At 42.8% G+C, this 11,224-nt stretch overlaps 1 protein-coding gene across 3 annotated transcripts in view; it reads right to left on the bottom strand.

The window, feature by feature from the left end:
• The window catches only part of TTC26 (tetratricopeptide repeat domain 26), a 57,877-nt gene that overhangs the window by 45,999 nt on the left and 654 nt on the right, over window positions 1-11,224 (bottom strand). For all 3 annotated transcript variants that reach the window (XM_025204818.1, XM_025204816.1, XM_025204817.1), the window contains exon 2: window positions 8,658-8,772. In XM_025204818.1, the coding sequence (XP_025060603.1) occupies window positions 8,658-8,691 (34 nt within the window). In that variant the 5' untranslated portion in view covers window positions 8,692-8,772. The remainder of the gene's footprint in view (window positions 1-8,657; window positions 8,773-11,224) is intronic.

Consider the following 11,224-nt stretch of genomic DNA (forward strand, 5'->3'; position numbering starts at 1 on the left):
AAAGAGACTTGGGGGTCATCATTGACCACAAGATGAACATGAGCCTGCAATGCAATGCGGCGGCTAGTAAAGCGACCAAAACACTGGCTTCCTCCATAGATGCTTCTCAAGCAAATCCCGGGACGTCATTCTCCTCCTATACTCGGCCTTAGTGAGGCCACCGCTGGAGGACCGTGTCCAGTTTTGGGCTCCACAATTCAAAAAGGATGTGGAGAAGCTTGAGAGAGTCCAGAGAAGAGCCACGCGCATGATCAGAGGTCAGGGAAGCAGACCCTACGATGACAGGCTGAGAGCCCTGGGGCTCTTTAGCCTGAAAAAGCGCAGGCTCAGGGGTGATCTGATGGCCACCTACAAGTTTATCAGGGGTGACCACCAGCATCTGGGGGAACGTTTGTTCACCAGAGCGCCCCAAGGGATGACGAGGTCGAATGGTCACAAACTACTTCAAGATCATTTCAGGCTGGACATAAGGAAGAACTTCTTTACTGTCCGAGCCCCCAAGGTCTGGAACAGCCTGCCACCGGAGGTGGTTCAAGCGCCTTCATTGAACACCTTCAAGATGAAACTGGATGCTTATCTTGCTGGGATCCTATGACCCCAGCTGACTTCCTGCCCTTTGGGCGGGGGGCTGGACTCGATGATCTTCCGAGGTCCCTTCCAGCCCTGATGTCTATGAAATCTATGAAATCTGACCCAAATGCTTTGCTTGGTAAGAGTGAAAGACAATTTTAATTGGTTTTCAGTTATTTGCGCATGACCAATCAGGATAACTTAAAAATGGCTCAAGTGGAAACTGTTAGCTATCGTTTTTTAAGACTTGCTACATGAGACACTAACTGCACAGTAATGCGTCACAGCACAGACAGTGCTAATACGCTACTGCACAGTATTATTAGGCTACTGCACAGTAGCTTCACTAAAAGGCATTTGCCAGCATTACAGTGCAGTAACTCTGGTTACTGAGCACTTATTTAATATTTGATTATACAAGTACTAAATTAAATACACAGTAATTAGGCCTGTGCGAGTCGGCAGCGATCCGATCCGGCTTCAGGTCCAGCCGCTTTGGATAGCAGTGATCCGATCCAGAGCTCCGGACTGGGTTTCCACCTTGATCTGTCCGAAGCGTCTCCAAAGCTTCAGAGCCGCCTTGGAGATCTGGCCATAGGGTATAATGGGGAAATCAATGAACTATCTATAACTTTGTTGTTTTTTGTCTAATTTGGATGAAACTTGCAGGGATGGTAGCCTCTGCTGAGAGCATGAAACCTGCCAAGTTTCAAGAAAATCAGTGCAGGGGTTTGTGGGGAACTGTACCCCACATTCTTGAAAGCCAAACCCATGTTGCAGCTGTGTGTTACATTGCAGGGTGGTGAAAACTGTAGGAGTGGGAGCCCCTGGTGAGGCCACGGAGCCCGCCAAGTTTCAAGAAGATCGGTGCAGGGGGTTTGGGGGAACTGTACCCCAAATTCTTGAAAGAAAAACTCCTGTCACATCTATGTGTTACACCACAGGCGGGTCAAAACTGCAGGGGTGGTAACTCTTATTGAGGCCACAAAGTCTGACAAGTTTCAAGAAGATCCATGTAAGGGCTTGGGGGGAATTGCACCTCAAGCTGTGGACAAGAAAAACTCATGACATAGGTGACCCTGTGTGTATTAAGGCACAGCGGGGTGACAGCTGCAGGGATGGTGGTCCCTGCTGCGGCCACGACGCCTGCCAGCTGTCAAGGAGATCGGTGCAGGGGGGTTCTGGGGCCCTGCACCCCTAGCTGCTGACAGGCAAAACTCGTGACATGGGTGCTTGTGGGACTGACTGTGTCCGTCTTGGTGCAGTTGATTGTCTGTATTGATCCTTTCCTCCCCTTAGCCTGGTTTTGTAGGTGCTAACTGATGGCAATTAACTGGCTACATTAGCTAGGTCCTGTGTATTGAGCTGATCCCTGAGTGAATCATGATTGATTGGTAACACAGTAGCTTAGGAGACAGGCCTGCAGTAGTGTCTCCCACGTCTCCAGACAGAGACAGTCAGTTGCACAAGTACCCATGGCACAAGTTTTGCCTGTCAGCAGATAGGGGTGCAGGGCCCCAGAACCCCCCTGCACCCATATCCTTGACAGCTGGTAGGCCTTGTGGCCGCAGTAGGGGCTACCATCCCTGCAGCTGTCACCCCGCTGCGCCTTAACACACACGCTGTCACCCCTGGCACGAGTTCTGCTTGCACACAGCTTGAGGGGCAGTTCCCCCCAGACCCCTGCACCAATCTTCTTGAAACTTGGCAGGCTTTGTGGCCTCATCAAGAGCTACCACCCCTGCAGTTTTCACCCCCATATGTTGTAACACCTAGACATGACATGAGTTTTGGTTTAAAAAATGTGGGATGCACTTCCCCCCAAACCCCTGCACAGATCTTCGTGAAACTTGGCAGGCTTCATGCTCTCCACAGAGTCTACCACCGCTGAAAATTTCATCCAAATCAGACAAAAAAACCCAAGGTGATAGATATTTTATTGTTTCCCCATTATACCCTATGGCCGGATCTCCAAGGCGGCTCTGAAGAGCTTCAGAAGCTCCAAACTGCTTTGAGAAGCCTAATGTGGCCAGCGCTTTGTCATATTGAATGAAATAGTTTGAATGTTTGTAAAGGTTGCCCATTAGCCAGTTTCAGGAAGAAGATAGGATTTATCTCCTTATCTAGCTCATTGTTTTGGAGCTACGTGCGAAATGTCCTGACTTCGCCTAAAACCTTAATCTAAACTGTACCTTTTGAAGTTTTTTACAAAGAAAGTAAATATCCTAAATTCCGAGACATCAAAGCCTAAGGCCTTTTAACCAAATTGCTAAGAAAAGAGTATTTACAGTGATATGGAAGTCTCCCCAAGAATAATTTAAAAATGCTCAACAAAGGTAATTTCTGTTGAGTAAGATCCGAGCCCAAATTTGGGAGTTATGATGAATTGAGTAGGAGGAGCCCAATGACGGCAGCTCACTCAATAAAAACCTGTAACTTACTGTCCCAATTTGGAGGTGACTTCACTTGCAGAACAACGAAGGAAGAATCGCAAGTATAAGGTCAGATTAGATTGATCGCCTAATCAAGCCTCTCTGTGAACACGAATCTCTTAGTTCACGCTGAAGCCGCGGAGCGCCCGAAAGGGACTGAAGGAAGGGGACGTAGTCCTATCACTGGTGAGCCCAGCTCATTGAATCGTATTGCTGAGGCCAGCCTATTGAACCGTACTACTGAGGCCAACTCATTAAATCGTACTACTGAGGAATGAAACCATATTTTGGTATTTGGCTTCTCGGAATTCTAGGATTGTAAGTATATTATGAAAAATAACAGTATTGATTCAAATTTAACTTTTAGTTGTAATTGTAGTTGTTTTTGTAGCACTAATTCTTATAGCATTGTTTGGGAAGGAAGTGCATTCGGAGCATTGTTTCTGATATATGTAACTATTGTGTTTTTAATGTTTGTGGTGTTTCTTAAAGCTAAGCAGTGTTATATACGTAGCAAAGAGTTTTAAAATAAAATTGTGTTGTATAAATTAAGTGTGTAATCATTGTGAAATCGTGCAATCAGCTAACTACTCCCCCAGCCAGTGCATCAAAACGAATCAGTAAATTGTGTGGGATTTTCTCTATTCCATAACCCACTAGAGACACGCTTCAACCCGGACATGCTGCTTTGGACCCCGAAGCGTCCAAAGCTTCTCCGGATCCAAAGCTCTGTCCGAAGCCTCACACAGCCCTAGCAGTAACCACTGCGCATTAATGAACACGTATACGCACCCACTGGCAGATACAAAACAAGACAAGCAAATAGGCTTAGAAGTTCTAAAATTATGAATATGTATGATTGGCATTTTGTGTGCACACACATGTATTTTACAGAATAATTTTTTTTAAGACAACTTAAAAACACTTTTGTGAAGAATACCTACTCCAATGTAAAAAATGTCTGGATTACAGAACCAGTTAACCAAGGCCTCAGTAGAGACAAAAAGACGGGGCTGCTGTTCTGAAGATATACAATCAGAATTAAGACCCGATAGTTTTGCCCAAAAAAATACACAAGTCACTTGAAATACATGTGGGGAATGGGGAGGAAAATCAACACTTCCATTCTAATGTAATAAAAGGCTTAGTACTTTCGTCTGTCCATCTGTAATGCTGGGGGCCAACTGCACATGTGCCCTGGAGAAGACTGGCGGCAATTGGCTACATGGGCCCCAACCCCTCAGGCAGAGAGCCGGAGGGAGCCCTTAGGCTTTAATAATATATTGATTTGCCCCTGGTTCCTGTCAAAGCTGACAGGAGACAGGGGTACTAGGACCTAGCAGGAACCTCAGCAGGATTGAGCAGCCCAGCCATTGTACTCCCTGCTGGATCCCCAGAGCCAACCTGGTAGGGCGTGTGTGGTTTGCGGGGAAGGGGGGGGAGGAGAGAGAGAGAGAGACACACACACACACACACACACACACACACAGAGTGTATGCGCGCCAGGGGCTGGGTGGGTTGGGGTTTGCAGCCAGGGTCAGAATGGGTGAGTGGTTGTGGGTGTGCAGCCAAGGGAAGAGTATGTGGGTAGGTGTGGGTTTTGGCGAGCAACCGCAGGCTGGGTGGGTGGGGATGTGCAGCCAGGGTCAGACAGTGAGTGAGTGAGTGAGTGAGCGAGCACACACATGCACACACACAGGCAGGAGCAGAGTGTGTGGGGGTGTGCATGTGTTCATAGGATGAGTCCCACACGCACATCCCACCATAACACACACACCCACACTTGCCTTGCACTGCCATACACACAGACCGTCACAAACCCCATACCTACCCACACCCCACATATGCACACACACACACACACACACACCTATAGCACCCCACAACATACAAGAGTAAGACTTCATTTTAAGCTGTTGTGCAATCATCTCTATGTACACTACAGAAATACATGTAAATCAGGACAAAAATATTTTTTTTAAATCAAATTAATGAATACTGTAGATGTTTCCTTTTTAGAATAGAATTTGATATTTTTCTGGTTCCAAGATGGCAAAACCCCTTGCTGAAAGGAGTACTTCTGGGAGCAAAGGTCAGAGGTTAGGGGGCAGGACTTCCAGTCACAAGATGGCGACCAGGGGGTGGGGCACCTGCCAAGGGGCAGAGCTCCTCATGCAGCTCTCGACAGCTTGCCAAAACTCTGTAAGTGGCCCTCCATCCAAAATAATTGCCCGCCCCTGGTTTACATGGCCAGCCCCAAAGGGGGGGTGTTACGGGGCCGCCCCAGAGGGGGGGGGGGGGGGGGGGGCATGTAAGCTCTCCCTGAAACACTCCATCATTCATGACGGGCAATTGGCTGGTACTCTTTATAACTACATACTTTCACCACTGGTGCAACTATCCACCAATAGATACCACTGCTTGCAAAAGTGAAACAGGCCAGGGAAATGGCATTAGTCTTATTAGCATGCAACTCTGGTTCTGTTTTTGTGAAATATGGCATCTTCCAATACAGCCTATTATATAAGAAGTGTCTCTGTTCAGTTAAACCACAGTTTATGCTGACACACAATTTTGTGCAAAAGCAGAACAGTTATGAAGTATTTCCTGCCAAAAATAAACACTCTTTTCTTGACTGGTTTAACAGCACAATTTTGCTTATGCATAAATCTTAACTGTGGCACTTTGTAGTTAAATGGGTCATGAAAAGATCGTTTTTCCTAACCTATTTAACTGCTTTCCAAGGTTTGTGCCAAATACCATCTGCTACTTTGTACAATGTGGTTTAAAGGAACAATTTTGACTGTCAATCTGTCTTTAATGCACGATGAGCCAACAGATGCTAAGAGTGCCCCAAGGGCTAGGCCTAAAGGCCTTGGGGATTAGGGAATGGCATTTCTATGCAGGTGAATCAGATTCAGTTTCTGGTCCTTGGCCTTGGCCTTTGCTTCCTGAACCAACAAGGACTGAAAACCCTGTGTAAAGCCATTCAATTGCCTACTGATTATCATTTGTTATGATCATGTTGCAAGCAAAATCTCAATCTCTTGACTCAGGGCTGGGTTTGCCAAGATGTGCTGTGGAAAAGGCATATTCAGACCCCATATTAAGGCAAAGAAGCAAAGAATATCTTGAACCATTTGATACCAGTTCTGGCTGACTACAGAACAACAATGAGGTAGTCCCAATCTTGTCCTCACAGACTGAAAGGTTGGCAAGGGGAAAAAGAAACAGAGAGCTCTGATGGAGATCTGGCAGTGTCCCCTGAGGAAATAGTATTTCACATTTAATGATCTTTCCCCTCTTTCTTCTAGAGTACATCTTGCAATAATGATGGTTTATGCAACTCTAGGGATGTAAGCTTTCTTCATCTTGATACTCTTTGCATCATAAAGTTATAATTAAAGAAACTGGCAGGCAGAAGCTGATATATCACTCCAAACTTACCACATATTAAGCATAGGATCTTCCTCCAGATGCAAAATGCTTACAAAGAATTTTGTATGAATTGCAGTAACTATTTCATGGATATTAACCATTATTTTCTAATTCCTGTATATCCTATATATTTTTCATAGATTTTATATAATAATTCCTGGCTACAACCCATTATGTATGCCACACAGAAACTTTATTTTATTTCCAGTTATATTTTAATTGTTTTGTTCAATGTATCAAAACAATGGCATTTATGTATCAATAGCACAGACATCCAAAAGCATTAGAAAAATCTTTAAAAACGATAACTAGAAAGTAACTATTCACCCATAACTGACATACTACTAGAGCCACTTCTGGGAACATAAAGTGCTTAAACTGTAAAACAATTGAATGCAACCCTGTGTAAGAGTACACAGACAAAGCCTGAACACAGCAGGAACAGACAGCCCAACATTAGTGGTACAAATCCATCAACTCATTGTTACTGCATGGTAGCATTGGAAAAAAAACATGCAACGACAGTACTGTGTAGTCATTTAGTACCTGCTTATGTAAGTACTAAATGACTGCGCAGTAACAACTGCGCAGTCCGCCACTCATGTAGATGTGGCCACAAGGATCCATTTTACCCCCCTTCTCTTTTATATACAAATGAGAATGTGGGAAGAGATCATGAGATGCCACAGGCTCGGCTGCCTACAAAATACTGAGGATACCCCTAGCTTTCCTCCTGCCAGTGCTCCTGTGGGGACCAAAAACCAGAGGTCCTTGGCTAGATGATCTTGCCCCTCCACTCAAGGTCAGATTGATTGCAATATTTGGGGTCAGGAAGGAATTATACCCCATGCTCAGATTGGTATGGATTGTACAGATTTTTGTCTTCCTTTGCAGTGGGTTCTAATCTTTGAAGCAATTAATGAATTACACACTGGATACATTAAAGATAGACTTTTAAATTCATGACTAGCCAAAACAATCACTCTCCTCTGAAACAATGTAGATTGTAAAGTCTAAAATGAAACATGCAAGAGCCAGGGGAAAAAAAATCAATTCTCAGACAGTGAGATCTAGTCATGAAGTGACCTTTCAAAAGACATTAAGTGAATTCAGAGTCTGATTGTTTTTAGGAAATGCTGGAGGAACCCCCCCCCCCCCCAAAAAAAAAAAAAAAAAAAAAAAAAAAAAAACACGATTGTTTTTAGGAAAATGTGGGGGAACCCCCCCCCCCCCAAAAAAAAAACACAAAACAAAACAAAACACACAGCCTTTGAAACTACTTTCCCCCTCACATTCATGATACTGGTACCCTCATCTACAGAAACAATTCCTCCCTCTCCACTCAAGCCCTTCCTCAATGAAAACAGAAACAAAACAAAATTACCAAACTTCAAACAGTGTACCCAGAAAAAGGAGAAGAATCCACTAGAGACTTCACTAGAACTAACAATTTTATACAACAGGCACTTAGATGCCATGATGGTGGGAAGCAGCATAAGACACTAGGACAAACAGAAACAAATGGGTAACTTCTCAAAATGAAGTAAGAGGAAAATATTTAGGAAGGGTGAATCAGTAATTATTCTCCTTGGAATCTGGTCCTCATCTCTCCTCTTTTAAACAAGTTCCATGGGATCTCTCTGTAACAACCATATCTGTCCTACAAGGTGCTGGGTACAAGGTGCTTTGCAACTCCAAAAGAAGATAATAGAAAGCAAATTTAGCATCTTGTAGAATCACACCTAATATCCAAACAGTATTGGGTCACCACTTAATTATATGGCAACAGAACACCTAGTAAAATCATCAGAACATCTGCATAAGCTGCTTGACAACTGCCAGAGAGAATACAGCACCATATTATAGACTGATAATATTCTATTTGATGGGGTGCACTAGGTAGCTTCAGTTGAACAAGCTGAAAGTTATAACAACCCTCAGAAGAACAGTAACACCCTGCTGCAATAAGATAGATTTCAGATTGAGACATTAAATTTCCAATAGACCATTTCAGTTTCAGCTGTTCTACCTGCTGAAGACTTTTACAGAGCAAGAGATATTATAGCCTTGTTTTCTAATGTAAACAGATCCTTCAACACAAGCATGCTTTTTATAGACTTACAGAAAATGTTTGATGATTGTGGAAGGTAAGAATCAATGTAAGGTTGTAAGTCACTAAAAAACTCCCACCACGGTCAAAACAGGAATGTACCTCACCTTTCAAGGCTGACTGTTCAGCCTGTGTATACATCCCCAGGAAGAAGTAAGTGCAGGCTAGGTTCACCCAGACATCAGGGTTGCAACCTGGTTGCTTGGTAAGAGCCTCATACTCCTGAAACAGAGAAGGTGTTTAAAAAATGGTGTCTGTGATACGACAAACATTTGACAGCAGGAAAAGTGCCATACAGGCACCACAATTTTATCTTTTTGATACCGGACAAAAATACAACCACATGATATAAATCAACTAACTCCTTCCAAGGTAAAAAGATAACCGAGTAGTAGGAACAACATTTGATTCCATTTAGAGTCTGATAGAGTATGTGCTACTGCTTCCTCCTACCCCCTCTACACAACATACTACTAAAAGTGACAATAAGGGCCTGCAGGAATATTTAAGGGCCTGGATATCCCCCATAGCAAGGACTAGAGGGGCAATAACACAACTACTTCCCTAACATTTACTGAGCCCCTAAAATACCTGATTATCAGTTCCTACTCCATATTACACAGTATCCTATGTGCTGTTCTGGACATCAGAAAACCCCACTAGATAAGAGAATCTAATAATTGCATAGTTATTATGGTTTCTGATAAGCACCTTTTATAACATCTGTATAGCATAATTTAACAAACTAAAATACAGGCATAAGAGAGAGTATTGGTCAACTCCAAAAACTCCATAATACTAAAAAGAAATAGAAAAAAGCTAAGTGTCAGAAGCTAATGCCTAATGATAGGCTTCTCCTTTAAAGATCTTTATGTATCAACCATAATTACAGAAAGCCACTGAATTTGCAGTATCTGACTCCTGATTTCCTTTTACATCTATGCTCATTCCACATACTTGAATGTTGCCATATATGCTGCTTTATTTTCTCACTAATTTCCACAGAATAAAAGTATATTTTGCTCTGCACTTTTACAAGATTACTTGTTAAATTTATTTTAGAGTATATTAGGCATTAAGTATTATGCTAGTGAAAAGTGCTGTTCTGATATCTCTGATGATAGGAATCTTTCATTCATAGACCATACAGCCCAGGCAACAGAAGGTATATGGATGCTCAAAGGGTAACAGCCGTTCTGAGCTAAATTCAATCATGAAGAAAACTGAAAAGCCTGTATCCTACTCCATCCACCATTAAAACTAGAACTCAGTTCCTGATGCTGCTTTTAGAGAAGAAAAAAAAAGGTGGAGGAAGGGATTAATTCAAATGTTTGCACTTCTTAAAAAACTGGACCAATAGCTTCACCTAGTGGTGAAACACAATGTAGACAGAGAAAAAAAAAAAATCAGGTAATTCAATTTCCCTAAGTCCTTTTGTAATTTCGCATCCCAAATTTAAAGATCTCTCTCAGCTTTCCTTCTAGAAACAAAAGTTTTACAAGGTACTGAACACAGATTGCACTTCAAAATAGAAAGCACTTTGGATTTTTTAATACAAGAGAGAACCTTCAGTTTATTTTACCATGTCTCTCCCTCTCCAAAAACAGTTACTTGCTGCATACAGCTAAAAAGGTTTTCAGTAGTCTCAAGTCCTTTAAATCCAACTCTAACATTTAAGATGATAAAGGTCACTTTGTAACTGAAAGCAACTGATCACGTAGGAAGGATGTGCCCTGATCAATGTTCTGGGACATGGGGAAGGCTAAATACCTTCAAAAGTCTTGAACACATACTCAGAGGTGCTCGGGAACGGAAATTCTACCTGAGACACAAATTTGGAAACCCTTTTAACATTGTATACATGAACAAGATTCACTGCAGTTAAACAACTACTTGTATAGGGGAAGAAATTGTCATAGATACATAATGTACTTCTTTTAAAGCATAAGATGAAGTCTTCCCCACTACCCCCATGATGTCTATTTTTAGAAATTCACTGCTTTATTACTTTTCCCCAGTATTAATGGAGATGTGAAAGTAGGAAGCTATGCAGACAAGTTAAAAGGCTGTGAAAACTCATCTCAGAATGACAGAAGGCCAGGTAGACAAGAAAAAGTAGACTAACGTTTCATCAGATGTCAAAAATAACAGACATATTGACACGCCTGATAGCAGAGTGTTTTCCAGTTTCAATGATCCCAGAATTGGCAGCAAATTCTACTTCCAAGGAGAAGAGGTGCAGAGAACAGGGGGATGACAATGGAGAGAAAAAGGCAGAACCATGGTGGAAGACACAGGTTGCCGTCTGACAAACATGCAATAAGTACCATATGATACAAGTACCTGGAAAACCTATGGATCATTCAAATAACCAATGTATTTTCAAAAAAAATCATGGTGGGAGGAGGTGGGAAGAGGGATGTTTTACTTATCTGTAAATTATCCAATTCCTGAGAATTTACAGAACAACACAGATAGTTCAAGAACTAGCAAGACTCACTTGTAAAAAAAGAGATTAAGCCTGTATAACAGTAGCGCTCAACCTTTTTCCTAGGCAGACTGAATGAGCAATGCCTGGTCCATGCACAGGCCAGATGTGACCAGTGGCCCTGATCCAGCACCCAGGGCAAGTGCAGCCCCATCTGGCTGTGTGGAAGGGGGAAAGGGGCATCTG

The sequence above is a fragment of the Alligator sinensis genome, unplaced genomic scaffold (genome assembly GCF_000455745.1).
Source record: "Alligator sinensis unplaced genomic scaffold, ASM45574v1 scaffold166_1, whole genome shotgun sequence".
In the NCBI taxonomy this organism is placed as follows: domain Eukaryota; kingdom Metazoa; phylum Chordata; order Crocodylia; family Alligatoridae; genus Alligator; species Alligator sinensis.